Genomic DNA, 13,474 nt, shown 5'->3' with positions numbered 1-13,474 from the left:
CATTTACCTATTAGACTCTCAAGTAGTGTTGGCCAAACAAAGTTCCTAGTAACCAAAAAAGCATGAAAAGTAGTATAAAGAAAAAAACTGTTTTCTCCTCTGTTCGCTACTCACTAAGTGCTTCTGAGCACCACGTGTGTGATTTTTTTCCTACACTAAGTACTCCTCTGATTCTCCAGACACCAGTTCAGTGTTCTGTAATTTAACTCAGTTCTGACACTGTTCACCTAACTCAATCTCTACTCAACTCTAAAGATAGTTGACATATAACCAGTTTATGAATTGAATATTACCTGTAAACTTAATCATCAGTCACACATACACAGAAAGATAAAAAACTCAAACGAACAAAAATTTTGATACTGTTTTGTTGGCCTTATTTGTTAAGGTTTCAAATTGATTTACATCATTAAGATGGCCAGTTCAGTTTCTCAGCCTGTTTCACCCACTCTTCTTTTGGCCCACAAATCTAAGCTTCCCTTTCAGTAAAATATTTTGTTTTCTTAACCTGTGAAAATACAAATCCTTTCAGCTCTTTTGAACTTCTTTTGACTTCCTTGCCCTTTGGTCTAAAGCACACATATTTCATTACCCTGAATGTGGCCACATCTTGTGACTGGCTTATTTTTCAATTGTTTGTTCTCTTTTAGCCTTTTAAAACCCATTTTTATCTCTTCATATATTTTTCAACTGACTCTTACCTGTGTTACTGCTATATTATCATAATAGTTCAAGATGCTAATTCAAAAGGATAAAAGGTTTGTTGTGTCTTCTGCTATTCCTTATTCTTAGGATGTTCCAGTCATGAGGTAGGTGATTTGGCATTCAATTTTGGGCTACCCTCGTGGCTCAGCTGGTAAAGAATCCTCCTGCAATGCAGGAGACCTGGGTTCAGTCCCTGGGTTGGGAAGCTCCCCTGGAGAAGGGAAAGGCTACCCACTCCATCCAGTATCCTGGCCTGGAGAATTCCATGGACTGTATAGTCCATGGGGTCGCAAAGAGTCGGACATGACTGAGCAACTTTCACTTCACTTCACTTTATGATCAAATTAGGATTCCCAGTATTAAAAAAAGAACTTTATTCTCAAATGTGAGAATCTCTTTTCATTGCTAATGAGTTAGGAATTATGGGGACATTCTCAGTTTTATAACTGAACTAAGAGGGTTGTTGTTTTCAGAAGGATTGTAAATACAAACTTAGGAAATGAAATTTGCGATAAAGTTAATGACGTTTCTTGATCACTTACTATGTGCCAGACATGATACTTTAGATCCATGTTATCTATTAATGTTCACAGCAGTTTGATTAAGTTTAAGTGCTGTTTTGATCTCTTATTTTATATTGTGATATGAAAGATCAGAGAAGTTAAATAACTTCCAAATTTGCTAGGACATTACATGATTTTATACTCTTGTCTTAGCTATCAGTGTTTATGTTTTTTGCTATTCTCTACAGCTCATTTCACACACACACACACACACACACACACAGCCACGATGCTTGGGAGGGGTTATCTTCATAGATGGTCTATTGCAAAATTTGAGAAAACAAACCTCAGTTTTAAAATGACTAAATTCACAAATCTGCATTGATGAGTGTAAATTAAGGTAACATTTCTTGCTTGCTTCTTCACAGACCGAAGGAGCTGGACTTGCCACTTGTATAGAGCTGTGTGTAAAAGCTCTTCGCCTGGAATCTACAGAAAACACTGAAGTGAAAATATCTATCTGCAAGACCATTTCATGCTTGTTGCCTGATGATCTGGAAGTTAAACGTGCTTGTCAACTGAGTGAATTTCTTATTGAGCCTACAGTAGATGCATATTATGCTGTGGAAATGTTGTATAACCAGCCAGACCAGAAATATGATGAAGAGAATCTTCCAATACCAAATTCTCTACGCTGTGAGCTCTTACTTGTATTGAAAACTCAGTGGCCCTTTGATCCAGAATTCTGGGATTGGAAAACTTTAAAACGACAGTGTCTTGCATTAATGGGAGAAGAAGCATCCATTGTGTCTTCAATAGATGAATTAAATGACAGTGAGGTTTATGAGAAGGTAGCAGACTACCAGGAAGATAGTAAAGACACTTCTGTGAATGGTGGAATTGGTGCTAATTCTGGCCTTAGAGACATTTGTGATGAAAAGCAGAAAAAGAGAGAGATAAAACAGTTAAGAGAGAGGGGATTTATATCAGCTCGGTTCAGGAATTGGCAAGCCTACATGCAGTATTGTGTGCTGTGTGACAAAGAGTTCCTTGGTCATCGAATAGTACGACATGCTCAAAAGCATTACAAAGATGGGATTTACAGTTGCCCCATATGTGCAAAGAACTTTAATTCTAAAGAAACTTTTGTCCCTCACGTCACGTTGCATGTTAAACAATCAAGTAAAGAGAGACTGGCAGCTATGAAACCATTAAGAAGGTTGGGAAGGCCTCCTAAGATCACAGCTACCAACGAGAATCAGAAGACAAATGCTGTGGCCAAGCAGGAGCAGCGGCCAATCAAGAAGAACAGTCTCTATTCCACAGACTTCATAGTGTTTAATGACAATGATGGCTCAGATGATGAAACTGATGACAAAGACAAATCTTACGAGCCAGAGGTGATCCCAGTCCAGAAACCAGTACCTGTTAATGAGTTCAATTGCCCTGTCACTTTTTGTAAAAAGGGCTTTAAGTACTTTAAAAATTTAATTGCTCACGTAAAGGGACATAAGGATAATGAAGATGCCAAGCGCTTTCTTGAAATGCAAAGCAAAAAAGTTATTTGCCAGTACTGTAGGCGGCATTTTGTAAGTGTTACTCATCTCAATGATCACTTACAAATGCACTGTGGCAGTAAACCATACATCTGTATACAAATGAAGTGTAAGGCTGGTTTTAACAGCTATGCGGAGCTCTTAACCCACCGAAAGGAACATCAAGTCTTTAGAGCAAAGTGCATGTTTCCTAAATGTGGTCGAATTTTTTCAGAAGCTTATTTACTGTATGACCATGAAGCACAGCATTATAATACCTACACGTGTAAGTTCACAGGTTGTGGTAAAGTTTACCGTTCTCAGAGTGAGCTTGAAAAGCATCTGGAAGATCACAATACGCCTGAAAAAGTGCTGCCTCCTGAAGACCAACTTAATTCAGCCAGAGATTCTGTTCAGCCTTCCAGAGTGAATCAGAGTGCAGAAGGGAATGCTGAGAAAGAAAGATCCATGCTTCCTTCAGAAAATAGTGTTGAAAACACCATCCCAGCTGATAGAAGTGGTGCTTGGGATAAAAGCAAGGCAGAATCACCTGTGACCAAGCAAGACCAGATTTCTGCTTCGGAGCTTGGGCAGGCTGATGGACCACTGCCAAATGGTTTGGGAAACGCTGCTCCCACTCCTCTGCTTCAGGCCAGTGAAGTAGCCGTGTCCATTAAGGTGTCCCTCGATCAGGGGATCGAGGAGAACTTTGGAAAGCAAGAAAACTCAACTGTGGAAAACACTGGTGAATCACTGGTCACAAACTTACATATACCAGTTGAAAATGCTTGTAATGATTTGTGTCACACGGATTTCCAAGAGAGAAAGGAACAGGAGTGTTTTAATGAAACCCAGATTACTCAGAATTCTTTAGTGGCCTCAGAAGCCCTCAAGATAGACGGCATGACCACACAAAACTTAGAAAGACAAGTGAGCAACCTGATGACCTTTTCTGTGCAAAACCAGGCAGGGTTTCAGAACAGTTTACCAACTCCCAAGTTTGAATGTGGAGGTAATGTTAAAACGTCATCTAGTCTTTATAATTTACCTCTGAAGACGCTGGAAAGTATCACATTTGTTCCACCACAGCCCAACCTCAGTAATTCCTTAGGAACTCCATCAGTGCCTCCAAAAGCGCCAGTTCAGAAATTCAGTTGCCAGGTTGAGGGATGTACTCGAACCTACAACTCTTCACAGAGTATTGGGAAACACATGAAGACAGCACACCCTGACCAGTACGCAGCATTCAAAATGCAGCGCAAAAGCAAAAGGGGCCAGAAAGCTAACAATTTAAATACACCAAATAATGGAAAATTTGTTTATTTTTTGCCATCACAGGTGAGCAGCTCTAATAATGCATTTTTTACACCACAGACCAAAGCCAGTGGGACTCCTGCCTGTTCTGCTCAGTTGCAGCATGTCTCATCTTCCATTTTCCCAGCTCATCTAGCAAGTGTGTCAGCTCCACTGTTGCCCTCGGTGGAAAGTGTCATGAATCCAAGTATACCTTCTCAGGATAAAAACGAACAAGGTGGTGGTCTGTTATGTTCCCAGATGGAGACTTTATCTAGCACCACCTTGCCAGCACAGATGGAAGACCTAACCAAAACGGTTTTGCCTTTGAATATCGACAGCGGCTCAGATCCTTTCCTTCCGTTACCTGCAGAAAGCAGCTCTGTGTCTCTCTTCCCTTCACCAGCAGACAGTGGGACTAACTCTGTTTTCTCCCAACTGGAAAATAATACAAGTCATTTTTCTTCACAGATCGAAGGAAATACCAATTCCTCCTTTCTAAAGGGAGGGAATGGTGAGAACGCAGTTTTTCCTTCACAAGTCAGTGTTGCAAATGACTTCAGTGGCGCTGGTGCCCAACAGCCTGGACCAGAAAAAGTGAAAAAAGACCGCGGGCGGGGCCCAAATGGGAAGGAAAGAAAACCCAAGCACAACAAAAGGGCTAAATGGCCGGCAATCATCAGAGATGGGAAATTTATCTGTAGCAGGTGTTACAGGGCTTTCACTAACCCCAGATCTCTGGGTGGACACTTGTCTAAGCGATCTTACTGTAAACCACTGGATGGAGCAGAAATTGCTCAAGAACTTCTACAGAATAATGGGCAGCCTTCTCTTCTTGCCAGCATGATTCTCTCCACAAATGCCGTGAACCTGCAGCAGCCACAACAGTCTGCATTCAGTGCAGAAGCATGTTTTAAAGATCCATCATTCCTGCAACTTCTTGCTGCCGAAAACCGCTCCTCAACATTTTTACCAAATACATTTCCTCGGACTGCTGTGACTAGCTTTAATTCAAGTGTTAGTCAAGAGGGGAGCGAAATCATCAAACAGGCTTTGGAAACTGCTGGCATTCCCAGTACATTTGAGGGTGCTGATGTGCTCTCTCACGTCCCCACAGGTTGTGTCTCCGACACAGCACAAGTAAACACAACAGTGATGCCAAATCCACCTGTGCCAACCCTGCTGCAGACAGTGTGCCACCCAAGCCCCCTGCTGACAGACCAGAATGGGACACCAAACCCCAAAACTTCCTCCATTGAGGAATGCAGAAGTTTGCCTGTTTTTCCAACAAACGACTTACTACTAAAGACTGTTGAAAATGGTTTGTGTTCTAGTTCATTCCCTAATTCTAGCGGGCCATCACAAAATTTTACTGGTAGCAGTTCTCGTGTTTCAGTTATAAGTGGTCCTCAGAACACAAGGTCTAGTCATTTAAATAAGAAGGGAAACAGTGCTTCTAAGAGAAGAAAGAAAGTTACTCCTCCACTAATTGCCCCTAATACTCCCCAAAACTTGGTAACGAGTGACTTAACAGCAATGGGACTTATAGCAAAGAGTATTGAGATACCAACTACTAACCTTCATTCCACTGTAATTCCCAATTGTGAACCTCAGGGTTTGGTGGAAAATCTAACACAAAAATTAAATAATGTTGACAATCAGTTGTTTATGACTGATGTGAAAGAAAACTTCAAAACCAGTCTTGAGTCCCATACAGTGTTAGCTCCTTTAACATTAAAAACTGAAAATGGTGATTCCCAAATGATGGCTTTGAATTCATGCACACCTTCAATAAATTCTGACTTGCAGATCTCTGAAGACAATGTCATACAAAACTTTGAAAAGACTCTTGAAATTATTAAAAGTGCTATGAATTCTCAGATACTTGAGGTAAAAAATGGATCTCAGGGTATTGGTGAAACATCACAGAATGCTCAAATAAATTATAACATTCAGCTTCCTTCAGTAAACACTGTACAAAATAACAAGTTATCTGAGTCGTCTCAGTTTTCCTCCTTCATAGGTATCATGTCAACAAAAAGTAACATTCCTCAGTCTGAAGTATTACATAAGGAGGATCAAATACAGGAGATTTTAGAAGGCTTACAGAAATTAAAATTAGAAAATGACCTGTCCACTCCAGCACCCCAGTGTGTACTGATAAATACATCAGTGACACTGACTCCCACTCCTGTGAAATCAATTCCAAATGTCACAGTTCAGCCAATTTCTGAAATTATAAGCAACATTCAGTTTAATGACAGAGTTAATAAACCCTTTGTGTGTCAAAACCAAGGCTGTAATTACAGTGCTATGACAAAAGATGCACTGTTTAAGCACTACGGTAAAATTCATCAGTACACTCCAGAGATGATTCTTGAAATTAAAAAGAATCAGTTGAAATTTGCTCCATTTAAATGTGTAGTACCTACATGTACGAAGACATTTACAAGAAATTCTAATCTTCGGGCACACTGTCAGTTGGTACATCATTTTACAACAGAAGAAATGGTCAAATTAAAAATAAAAAGACCTTATGGAAGAAAGTCTCAGAGTGAAAATTCATCAGCCCCACGAATTACACAAGTGAAAAGACAGCTAGCTCTGACAGAGGAAAATAAAAGGGAATTCCAGCCTGCTTTAGAATTGGGAGCAATGAAAGAAAATACCCTCAGTAATATAGCGGTGATCCCAGAAAAACAACTTCTAGAAAAAAAAAGTCCTGAAAAAACAGAAAGTTCTTCTCAAGTGATTGCAATTACTTCAGAACAATGTAATACAAATCCTCTTACAAATGTGCAAACCAAAGGACGGAAAGTTAGGAGACATAAAAAAGAAAAGGAGGAGAGGAAACGCAAGAAGCCAGTTTCTCAGTCTCCTGAGTTTCCCACAAGATACAGTCCCTACAGACCTTATCGCTGTGTTCATCAGGGTTGCTTTGCCGCTTTCACAATACAGCAGAACTTAATTCTGCATTACCAGGCTGTGCACAAATCAGATCTACCTGCATTTTCTGCAGAGGTTGAAGAGGAGAGTGAAGCTGGTAAAGAGAGTGAAGAAATTGAAACGAAGCAAACTGTGAAAGAATTTCGATGTCAGGTGAGTGACTGTTCTCGAATTTTCCAAGCAATTACTGGCCTAATACAACACTACATGAAGCTTCACGAGATGTCGCCTGAAGAAATTGAAAGTATGACCGCTTCTGTGGATGTTGGGAAATTTCCATGTGATCAGTCAGAGTGTAAATCTTCATTTACCACATATTTAAACTATGTTGTTCATCTTGAGGCAGACCATGGAATTGGGGCCAGGGGAAGTAAAACTGAAGAAGATGGCATATACAAGTGTGACTGTGAAGGCTGTGACCGAATATATGCAACCCGGTCTAATCTCCTCCGACACATTTTTAATAAGCATAATGACAAACATAAAGCTCATCTCATTCGGCCACGAAGATTAACACCTGGTCAGGAAAATATATCAAGCAAAGCAAACCAAGAAAAGACTAAGTCTAAACACCGGGGGACAAAATACAGATCTGGAAGGGAAGGAATCAAAATGCCTAAGACCAAACGAAAGAAAAAAAATAATTTGGAAAACAAGACTGCAAAGATTGTGCAGATTGAAGAAAATAAGCCTTACTCTCTGAAACGTGGAAAGCATGTATATTCTATAAAGGCTAGAAATGATGCCTTGTCTGAGTGTACGAGCAGATTTGTCACCCAGTATCCATGTATGATAAAGGGGTGTACGTCGGTTGTTACAAGTGAAAGCAATATAATCAGACATTATAAATGCCATAAATTATCTAAGGCATTTACATCACAACACCGCAATCTCCTCATTGTCTTCAAACGGTGTTGCAGCTCACAATTAAAGGAAGCTTCTGAGCAAGAGGTTGGAAAGAGTGGTGTGAAGGATTCTGACACAAGTGTATCAGAGAGCAATGATAATGCAAGAACAGCTGTAGTTCCACAGAAGGAAGTTGTAAAAAATGAAAAAGATGAAGTGGATGAACTAACAGAATTATTTATTACCAAATTAATAAATGAAGACAACACAAGTGTGGAGACCCAGCCTCAGACCTCTTCAAATGTAAGTAATGATTTTAAGGAAAATAACCCCTGCCAGTCAGAAAAACCAAAAGCAAATAATTTGAAGAGAGTTAATAAAGAAAAAAATGTCTCCCAAAATAAAAAGAGAAAAGTTGAAAAAGCCGAACCAGCACCAGCAGTTGAATTAAGTAGTATACATAAGGAAGAAGAAACTGCTGTTGCAATTCAAACCACTGAGGAGCACCCTGCGTCTTTTGACTGGAGCTCATTTAAACCAATGGGATTTGAGGTATCATTTCTCAAATTCCTGGAGGAGTCTGCAGTGAAACAGAAGAAAAATACCGACAAAGATCATCCCAATAGTGGGAGTAAAAAAGGATCCCATTCAAATTCAAGAAAAAATGTCGACAAGACTGCTGTGACTAGTGGAAATCATACATGTTCTTGTAAAGAAAGTGAAACTTTTGTACAGTTTGCCAATCCAACACAGCTTCAGTGCAGTGATAGTGTAAAAATTGTTTTAGACAAGACTCTGAAAGATTGCACTGAGCTTGTCTTAAAGCAGCTTCAGGAAATGAAACCTACCGTCAGTCTGAAAAAACTTGAAGTACGTTCAAATGATCCAGATGTGTCTGTTATGAAAGACATCAGTATGGGCAAAGCCACAGGGAGAGGGCAGTACTGATAACTGATGTGCTATAAATACATTATTTACAGTTTTATTTTAAATAGGAAGCCATCAAGCATGCTAAAATTGTGAATCCTTTTCGTTATTTTTTGTTGTTGCTGACGTGAATTAACCTGGCCAAAAAAGAAAAAAAAAAAAACAAAAAAAACATGACGTTTTGTCATGTAAAACTTTTTTTTATCCCTATGGGACTTGAGGAACAGAATCCATACTTCAGTTACTGTAAATAGTTGAGCTAAACCTCAAATTTCTATCAGCCAGTTGCCCTTTTCATGAACTAAACTGAGTTATCTGTGTGATTGATTTGTCTCACCAGGTCACTGCTCATGTGTAACAGTACTCTTTGTAGATACCTTTTTTTGTATATATTTATTATTGTAAATCATTTGCTGCCACCAGCAGTGTGTAAGTCTAAACTATTAAATGACACGTTTATATTTGGAATTTTAATTTTTAACCAAGTGATCAAGTTTTTAAAACTGTTCTTTTATTGTTTTAAATTAAGAATTTTTTGAACTAAAAACTAGAAACTCTGCCATAGTTCATTGATTTTTTTTACATAAAACATTTATTTATAAGATGATCTCCCAAAAAAATTTACTTTTCACAGAGTAGGCACATTATATCAGCAACTTGCTCTGCTTTGTAAATTTACCTTCCAGGATTTTTTTGGGTGGTATACATATGAAATTAAAGCAGATTCTTTAGCAGTTTCCTATAGCTACAATTTTTTTTTCAAAGCTTTCAATTGGATATAGTTACTATGATTCCATGAAATATAATGGGAATGTGAATAAAGGATTTCCTACATCAAAGATTTTAAACATTTGGTATTTAAAAAAAAAATCCTTTGTGAATGTGATAGAAACTAGTAGTGTGGAGCAGTGTAAATATTTGAGGTGGTGATTTGTGAAGTAGCCCAGTATTGCCTTAAATAAAATCACATTTCATTTCTTGTTTTATACATGTGATCTTATAAAGGTTTTGTTTTTTTCTCCCCCATTTTCTGAGATTTATAGATTGGTGTATAGCTTTAAACTGTATAAACTTTTGTGGAAAGATTTTTTTAAACATTTTTATAAATCTTAAAATTGGTATCATCAAAGTGAGCCCATCTTGTGTTTATAAAATGCAAGAGTTCCTTAAACATTTATAATTACATAGATAAAACACTTTCTATAAGGAAGTTGGATGTTTTGATTTTACTGTTTATAGATGTTAGATTGTACAGATTTGTCTGTATTTTCCTGCCATATCTAATGATACTTTTTTCATTAGATTGGTCTTCCAGAACAGTATTAGTTGTTATAATTGATTATTTTGATTATTCAGTATATAGTTAGCTCTTATAGTTTAGCTTTATTCACCATATTTATACTGTGGATTTACGGCCAGAGATAGAGGTTATTTCAGGAGAGTTTATGAATCTTTCTTTGAAGTCCAACTACAATCAGTACTGGAAACAAAAGAAAACATTCTCTCAAATTTACTTTTGTTTCTGTTTGCCATGAATAGTAGCATTGATTTTTGACTTTGTTTGTTATAAACCAGTTACATTCACAATATTATTGCCTGAGATATTGATGATATTGTGATATGAAAATGTGTATATTCCCTGTGCAACATCAGACTTGGCAGGAAAAATGAAGCACTTAATATTAACTGAAATTGCTGGTACTCTGAATAAATAAGCATGGTCAAGGAGTGAATTATTTTCTTTTGGGAAATATTTTTTTAAGTTTTATTATTAAAATATTATAGTTTTATTTTTAGGGCCAAATGGGGTATATGGAATAGTTGGTTTCTCCTCCTTAAGGTTTATTACCAATATGCATAAAACTTGACACATTAAAATCTCTACCCTTTGGTAAGCCCACTGTTATTTATTAAAATAAAAATTGTTCTTATGGGTGATTAATACATGTTTTATTCCTAAATAATAACTTAACTTTGAGTAATTTTAATATTAAATTTTGTCAACAACTGAATGTTTCCGTACAGTTTTCTTAGAAGTTGACCTAACTCTTAAAGGTAGGCATTTGGCAAACTGCTTATAGTACAGCAACAAATAGGTTTATTTCTGATGAATGTAGTGATGAACCTGTTAAGGAAAAATGCCAATGTATTGGGGCTTTTCTTTTGCTCATTAGCTTAAGAAAATTAACCACTAGATGTTTCTGTAATTGTTCTCCTACGTGTCAGTGGGGGAGATTTGCCAACATTGAGTTAATTTTTTTTATATTCCAGGTACTGTATGCTTAAACTAATTATGGAATAGTGGGCTTTTTAGCATGGAACAGAAAAATCAAATTATGGTATAAAATAAATAATGAATTTATAGAACAACAGCATGTTGGTAAAATTTGATACGGAATGTAATGCCTAAGTATTAAAAAAGAATCAAAAATTATATATTTTTCATGGTATACTTTTCCTCAATGCCTTGTCTTTGAGATATTTTCTTCCCACAGTGTAAATTTGCCTAACCTTTCATCATTTGAAAAATGGATTTTTTTTCCCCCTCTTCTAAACCCAGAGAATTTGAATCTTACCAGTCAGAACATGTTATTCAAAATCGAGTTAAGTGAAATGTAACGTTTTGAGAATTTTTTCAGCGATGTCAAATTCAGTCAGCATAAGTAAATTTTTTTAAACTGTTGGACAGAGAGTTTAACAAGGCAAATTTTGATCAGGTAAGCAAACACAGTTGCTATAGCTATTAAAACTACATAAAAGCTAGAGATATTGAGGAAATGCTCTGTTTTCAGGGCGAAAGATAAGTGGTTATGAGTGTTTATAGAAAGATGAGTCTTGAAAGATGAATGAGAGGTCAGCAACTGATCAGAGGGGAAAAGGGAATTCTAGGCTGTAGGTAGGGAGTAGCCTAGTGCATTTGCAGTATTAAGGTGGTCAGTGTGGAAACATAGGGAGTTGCAGAAGCTGAACCCAAGAGGCAGATGGGCCAGGTCATGAAGGTTCTCATATGCCATGTTATCTTCACCATGCTTTGATTTGTAAGTGCTTACTGAATGCATTTATGTTAAACGATCTAATCAGGTACCAATTTTAGAAAGGCAGTTGGTACAGTATAGAGGATAGGTCGGATAAGTTGGAAGTTAAAAGTTGGGAAACTTGAAATAGTTCAGGCAAAAATTAGTGGGTAGTGTGTGTGATGTCAGTGCATGGGAAGGTGATGGGAGTGACCAGAGAAGTTTTCTAAACTGTATTAGATGTCCTGTTAAAGAACCCAGTGTGTCTTAGCATGTGGAACTTTTGTACAGAAAAGATGTTAAATGTTAAAGTGGGAATTTTTCAGACTTCAATGATGGTGAAATATAATATTGACTATAGTTCCCTATGCTATACAGTAAACCCTTGTTTCATATCTATTTTTTAATTAGAAATCTAACATTCTACTCATAGTCTAGTGGAATCAAAATGTCATAATGTTTTTAGGAAAAATTCATTATTTTCCTAATACATATATAATGCATTTATATATATATATATATACAAAAGCTTTCCTACTACACTTGATAAAGACTTGAGAAAGAACATAAAAAACAAGAGATGGAAAAGTTGAAAAACAAACTAAATGAAATGGGAGCACTGAATATGAAATAGAAAAAGTAAAACATAGTAGATAAAAGATCATTGTGTAGTCCAGTTGTTTTTAAACATGACTGCTCATTAGAAACATCTGGAGCTCTAGTGAAAAAAGCAATGCCTGAGCATTTGTATTTTTCAAAAAATTTCAGATAATTCTGATATGCATCTGGATTTTAAAAGGTGATTGTAGGTTTTTTCTATTATATCCTAGTTTTGGTGAAAATGTGGTTAGTCACTCAGTTGTGTTTGACTCTTTGCAACCCCATGGATTGTAGCCCGCCAGGCTCCTCTGTCCGTGGGATTCTCCAGGCAAGAATGGGTTGCCATGCCCTCTTCCAGGGGATCTTCCCAACCCAGGGATTGAACCCAGGTCTCCTGCATTGTAGGCAAGTTCGTTACCATTTGAGCCACCACAGAAGCATTTCAGTGAAAATAGAGTTTTATTCTTTTTCTGTTGACCAATCATACAATGATATTAAGTGAGTAATAGTTACATAATTCACTAGAGTAAAAGACGTTTATCAGTTTCATAATCAATAGCCAGACAAAAAAGATCATTGTAAGCCATAATGGGAACATGATTAACATGATAATATAAAATAATTACATATAATTTGGGGAGTCTGCGAGTCATGTGGTAAGTGGAAGTGCATACATGCACATGTTTTCATCCACCCAGTCAGTGTCTTTCGGTTGATTTAATCCATTTACATTTAAGGTAATTATCCATATGTATGATCCTACTACCGCTTTCTTAATTTTTAATTGTTTTGGGTTTACTTTCTGTAGGTCTTTTCCTTCTCTTGTGTTTCCTGCCTGCCTAGAGAAGTTCCTTTAGCATTTGTTGTAAAGCTGGTTTGGTGGTGCTGAACTCTCTTAACATTTGCTTGTCTGGAAGGCTTTTGATTTCTCTGTCAAACCTGAGGGAGAGTCTTGCTGGGTAGAATATTCTTGACTGTAGGTTCTTCCCTTTGATCACTTTTAGTATATCATGCCATTCCCTTCTGGCTTGTAGAGTTTCTGTTGAAAAATCAGCTGATAGCCTGATGGGAGTTCCCTTGTAGGTCATTTGTCATTTTCCCCTTG

The 13,474-nt window shown here is 37.3% G+C and overlaps 1 protein-coding gene across 3 annotated transcripts in view; it reads left to right on the top strand.

Annotated features, from left to right (window-relative positions):
- ZNF292 (zinc finger protein 292) overlaps window positions 1-9,741 on the top strand; it is a 94,121-nt gene extending 84,380 nt beyond the window's left edge. For all 3 annotated transcript variants that reach the window (XM_070376627.1, XM_070376628.1, XM_070376629.1), the window contains one exon: window positions 1,637-9,741. In XM_070376627.1, the coding sequence (XP_070232728.1) occupies window positions 1,637-8,776 (7,140 nt within the window). In that variant the 3' untranslated portion in view covers window positions 8,777-9,741. The remainder of the gene's footprint in view (window positions 1-1,636) is intronic.
- Window positions 9,742-13,474: the final 3,733 nt, after the last annotated feature.

The sequence above is a fragment of the Bos mutus genome, chromosome 9, assembly GCF_027580195.1.
Source record: "Bos mutus isolate GX-2022 chromosome 9, NWIPB_WYAK_1.1, whole genome shotgun sequence".
Taxonomy (NCBI): Eukaryota; Metazoa; Chordata; class Mammalia; order Artiodactyla; family Bovidae; genus Bos; species Bos mutus.
This window is presented reverse-complemented; position numbering and strand designations above follow the sequence as displayed.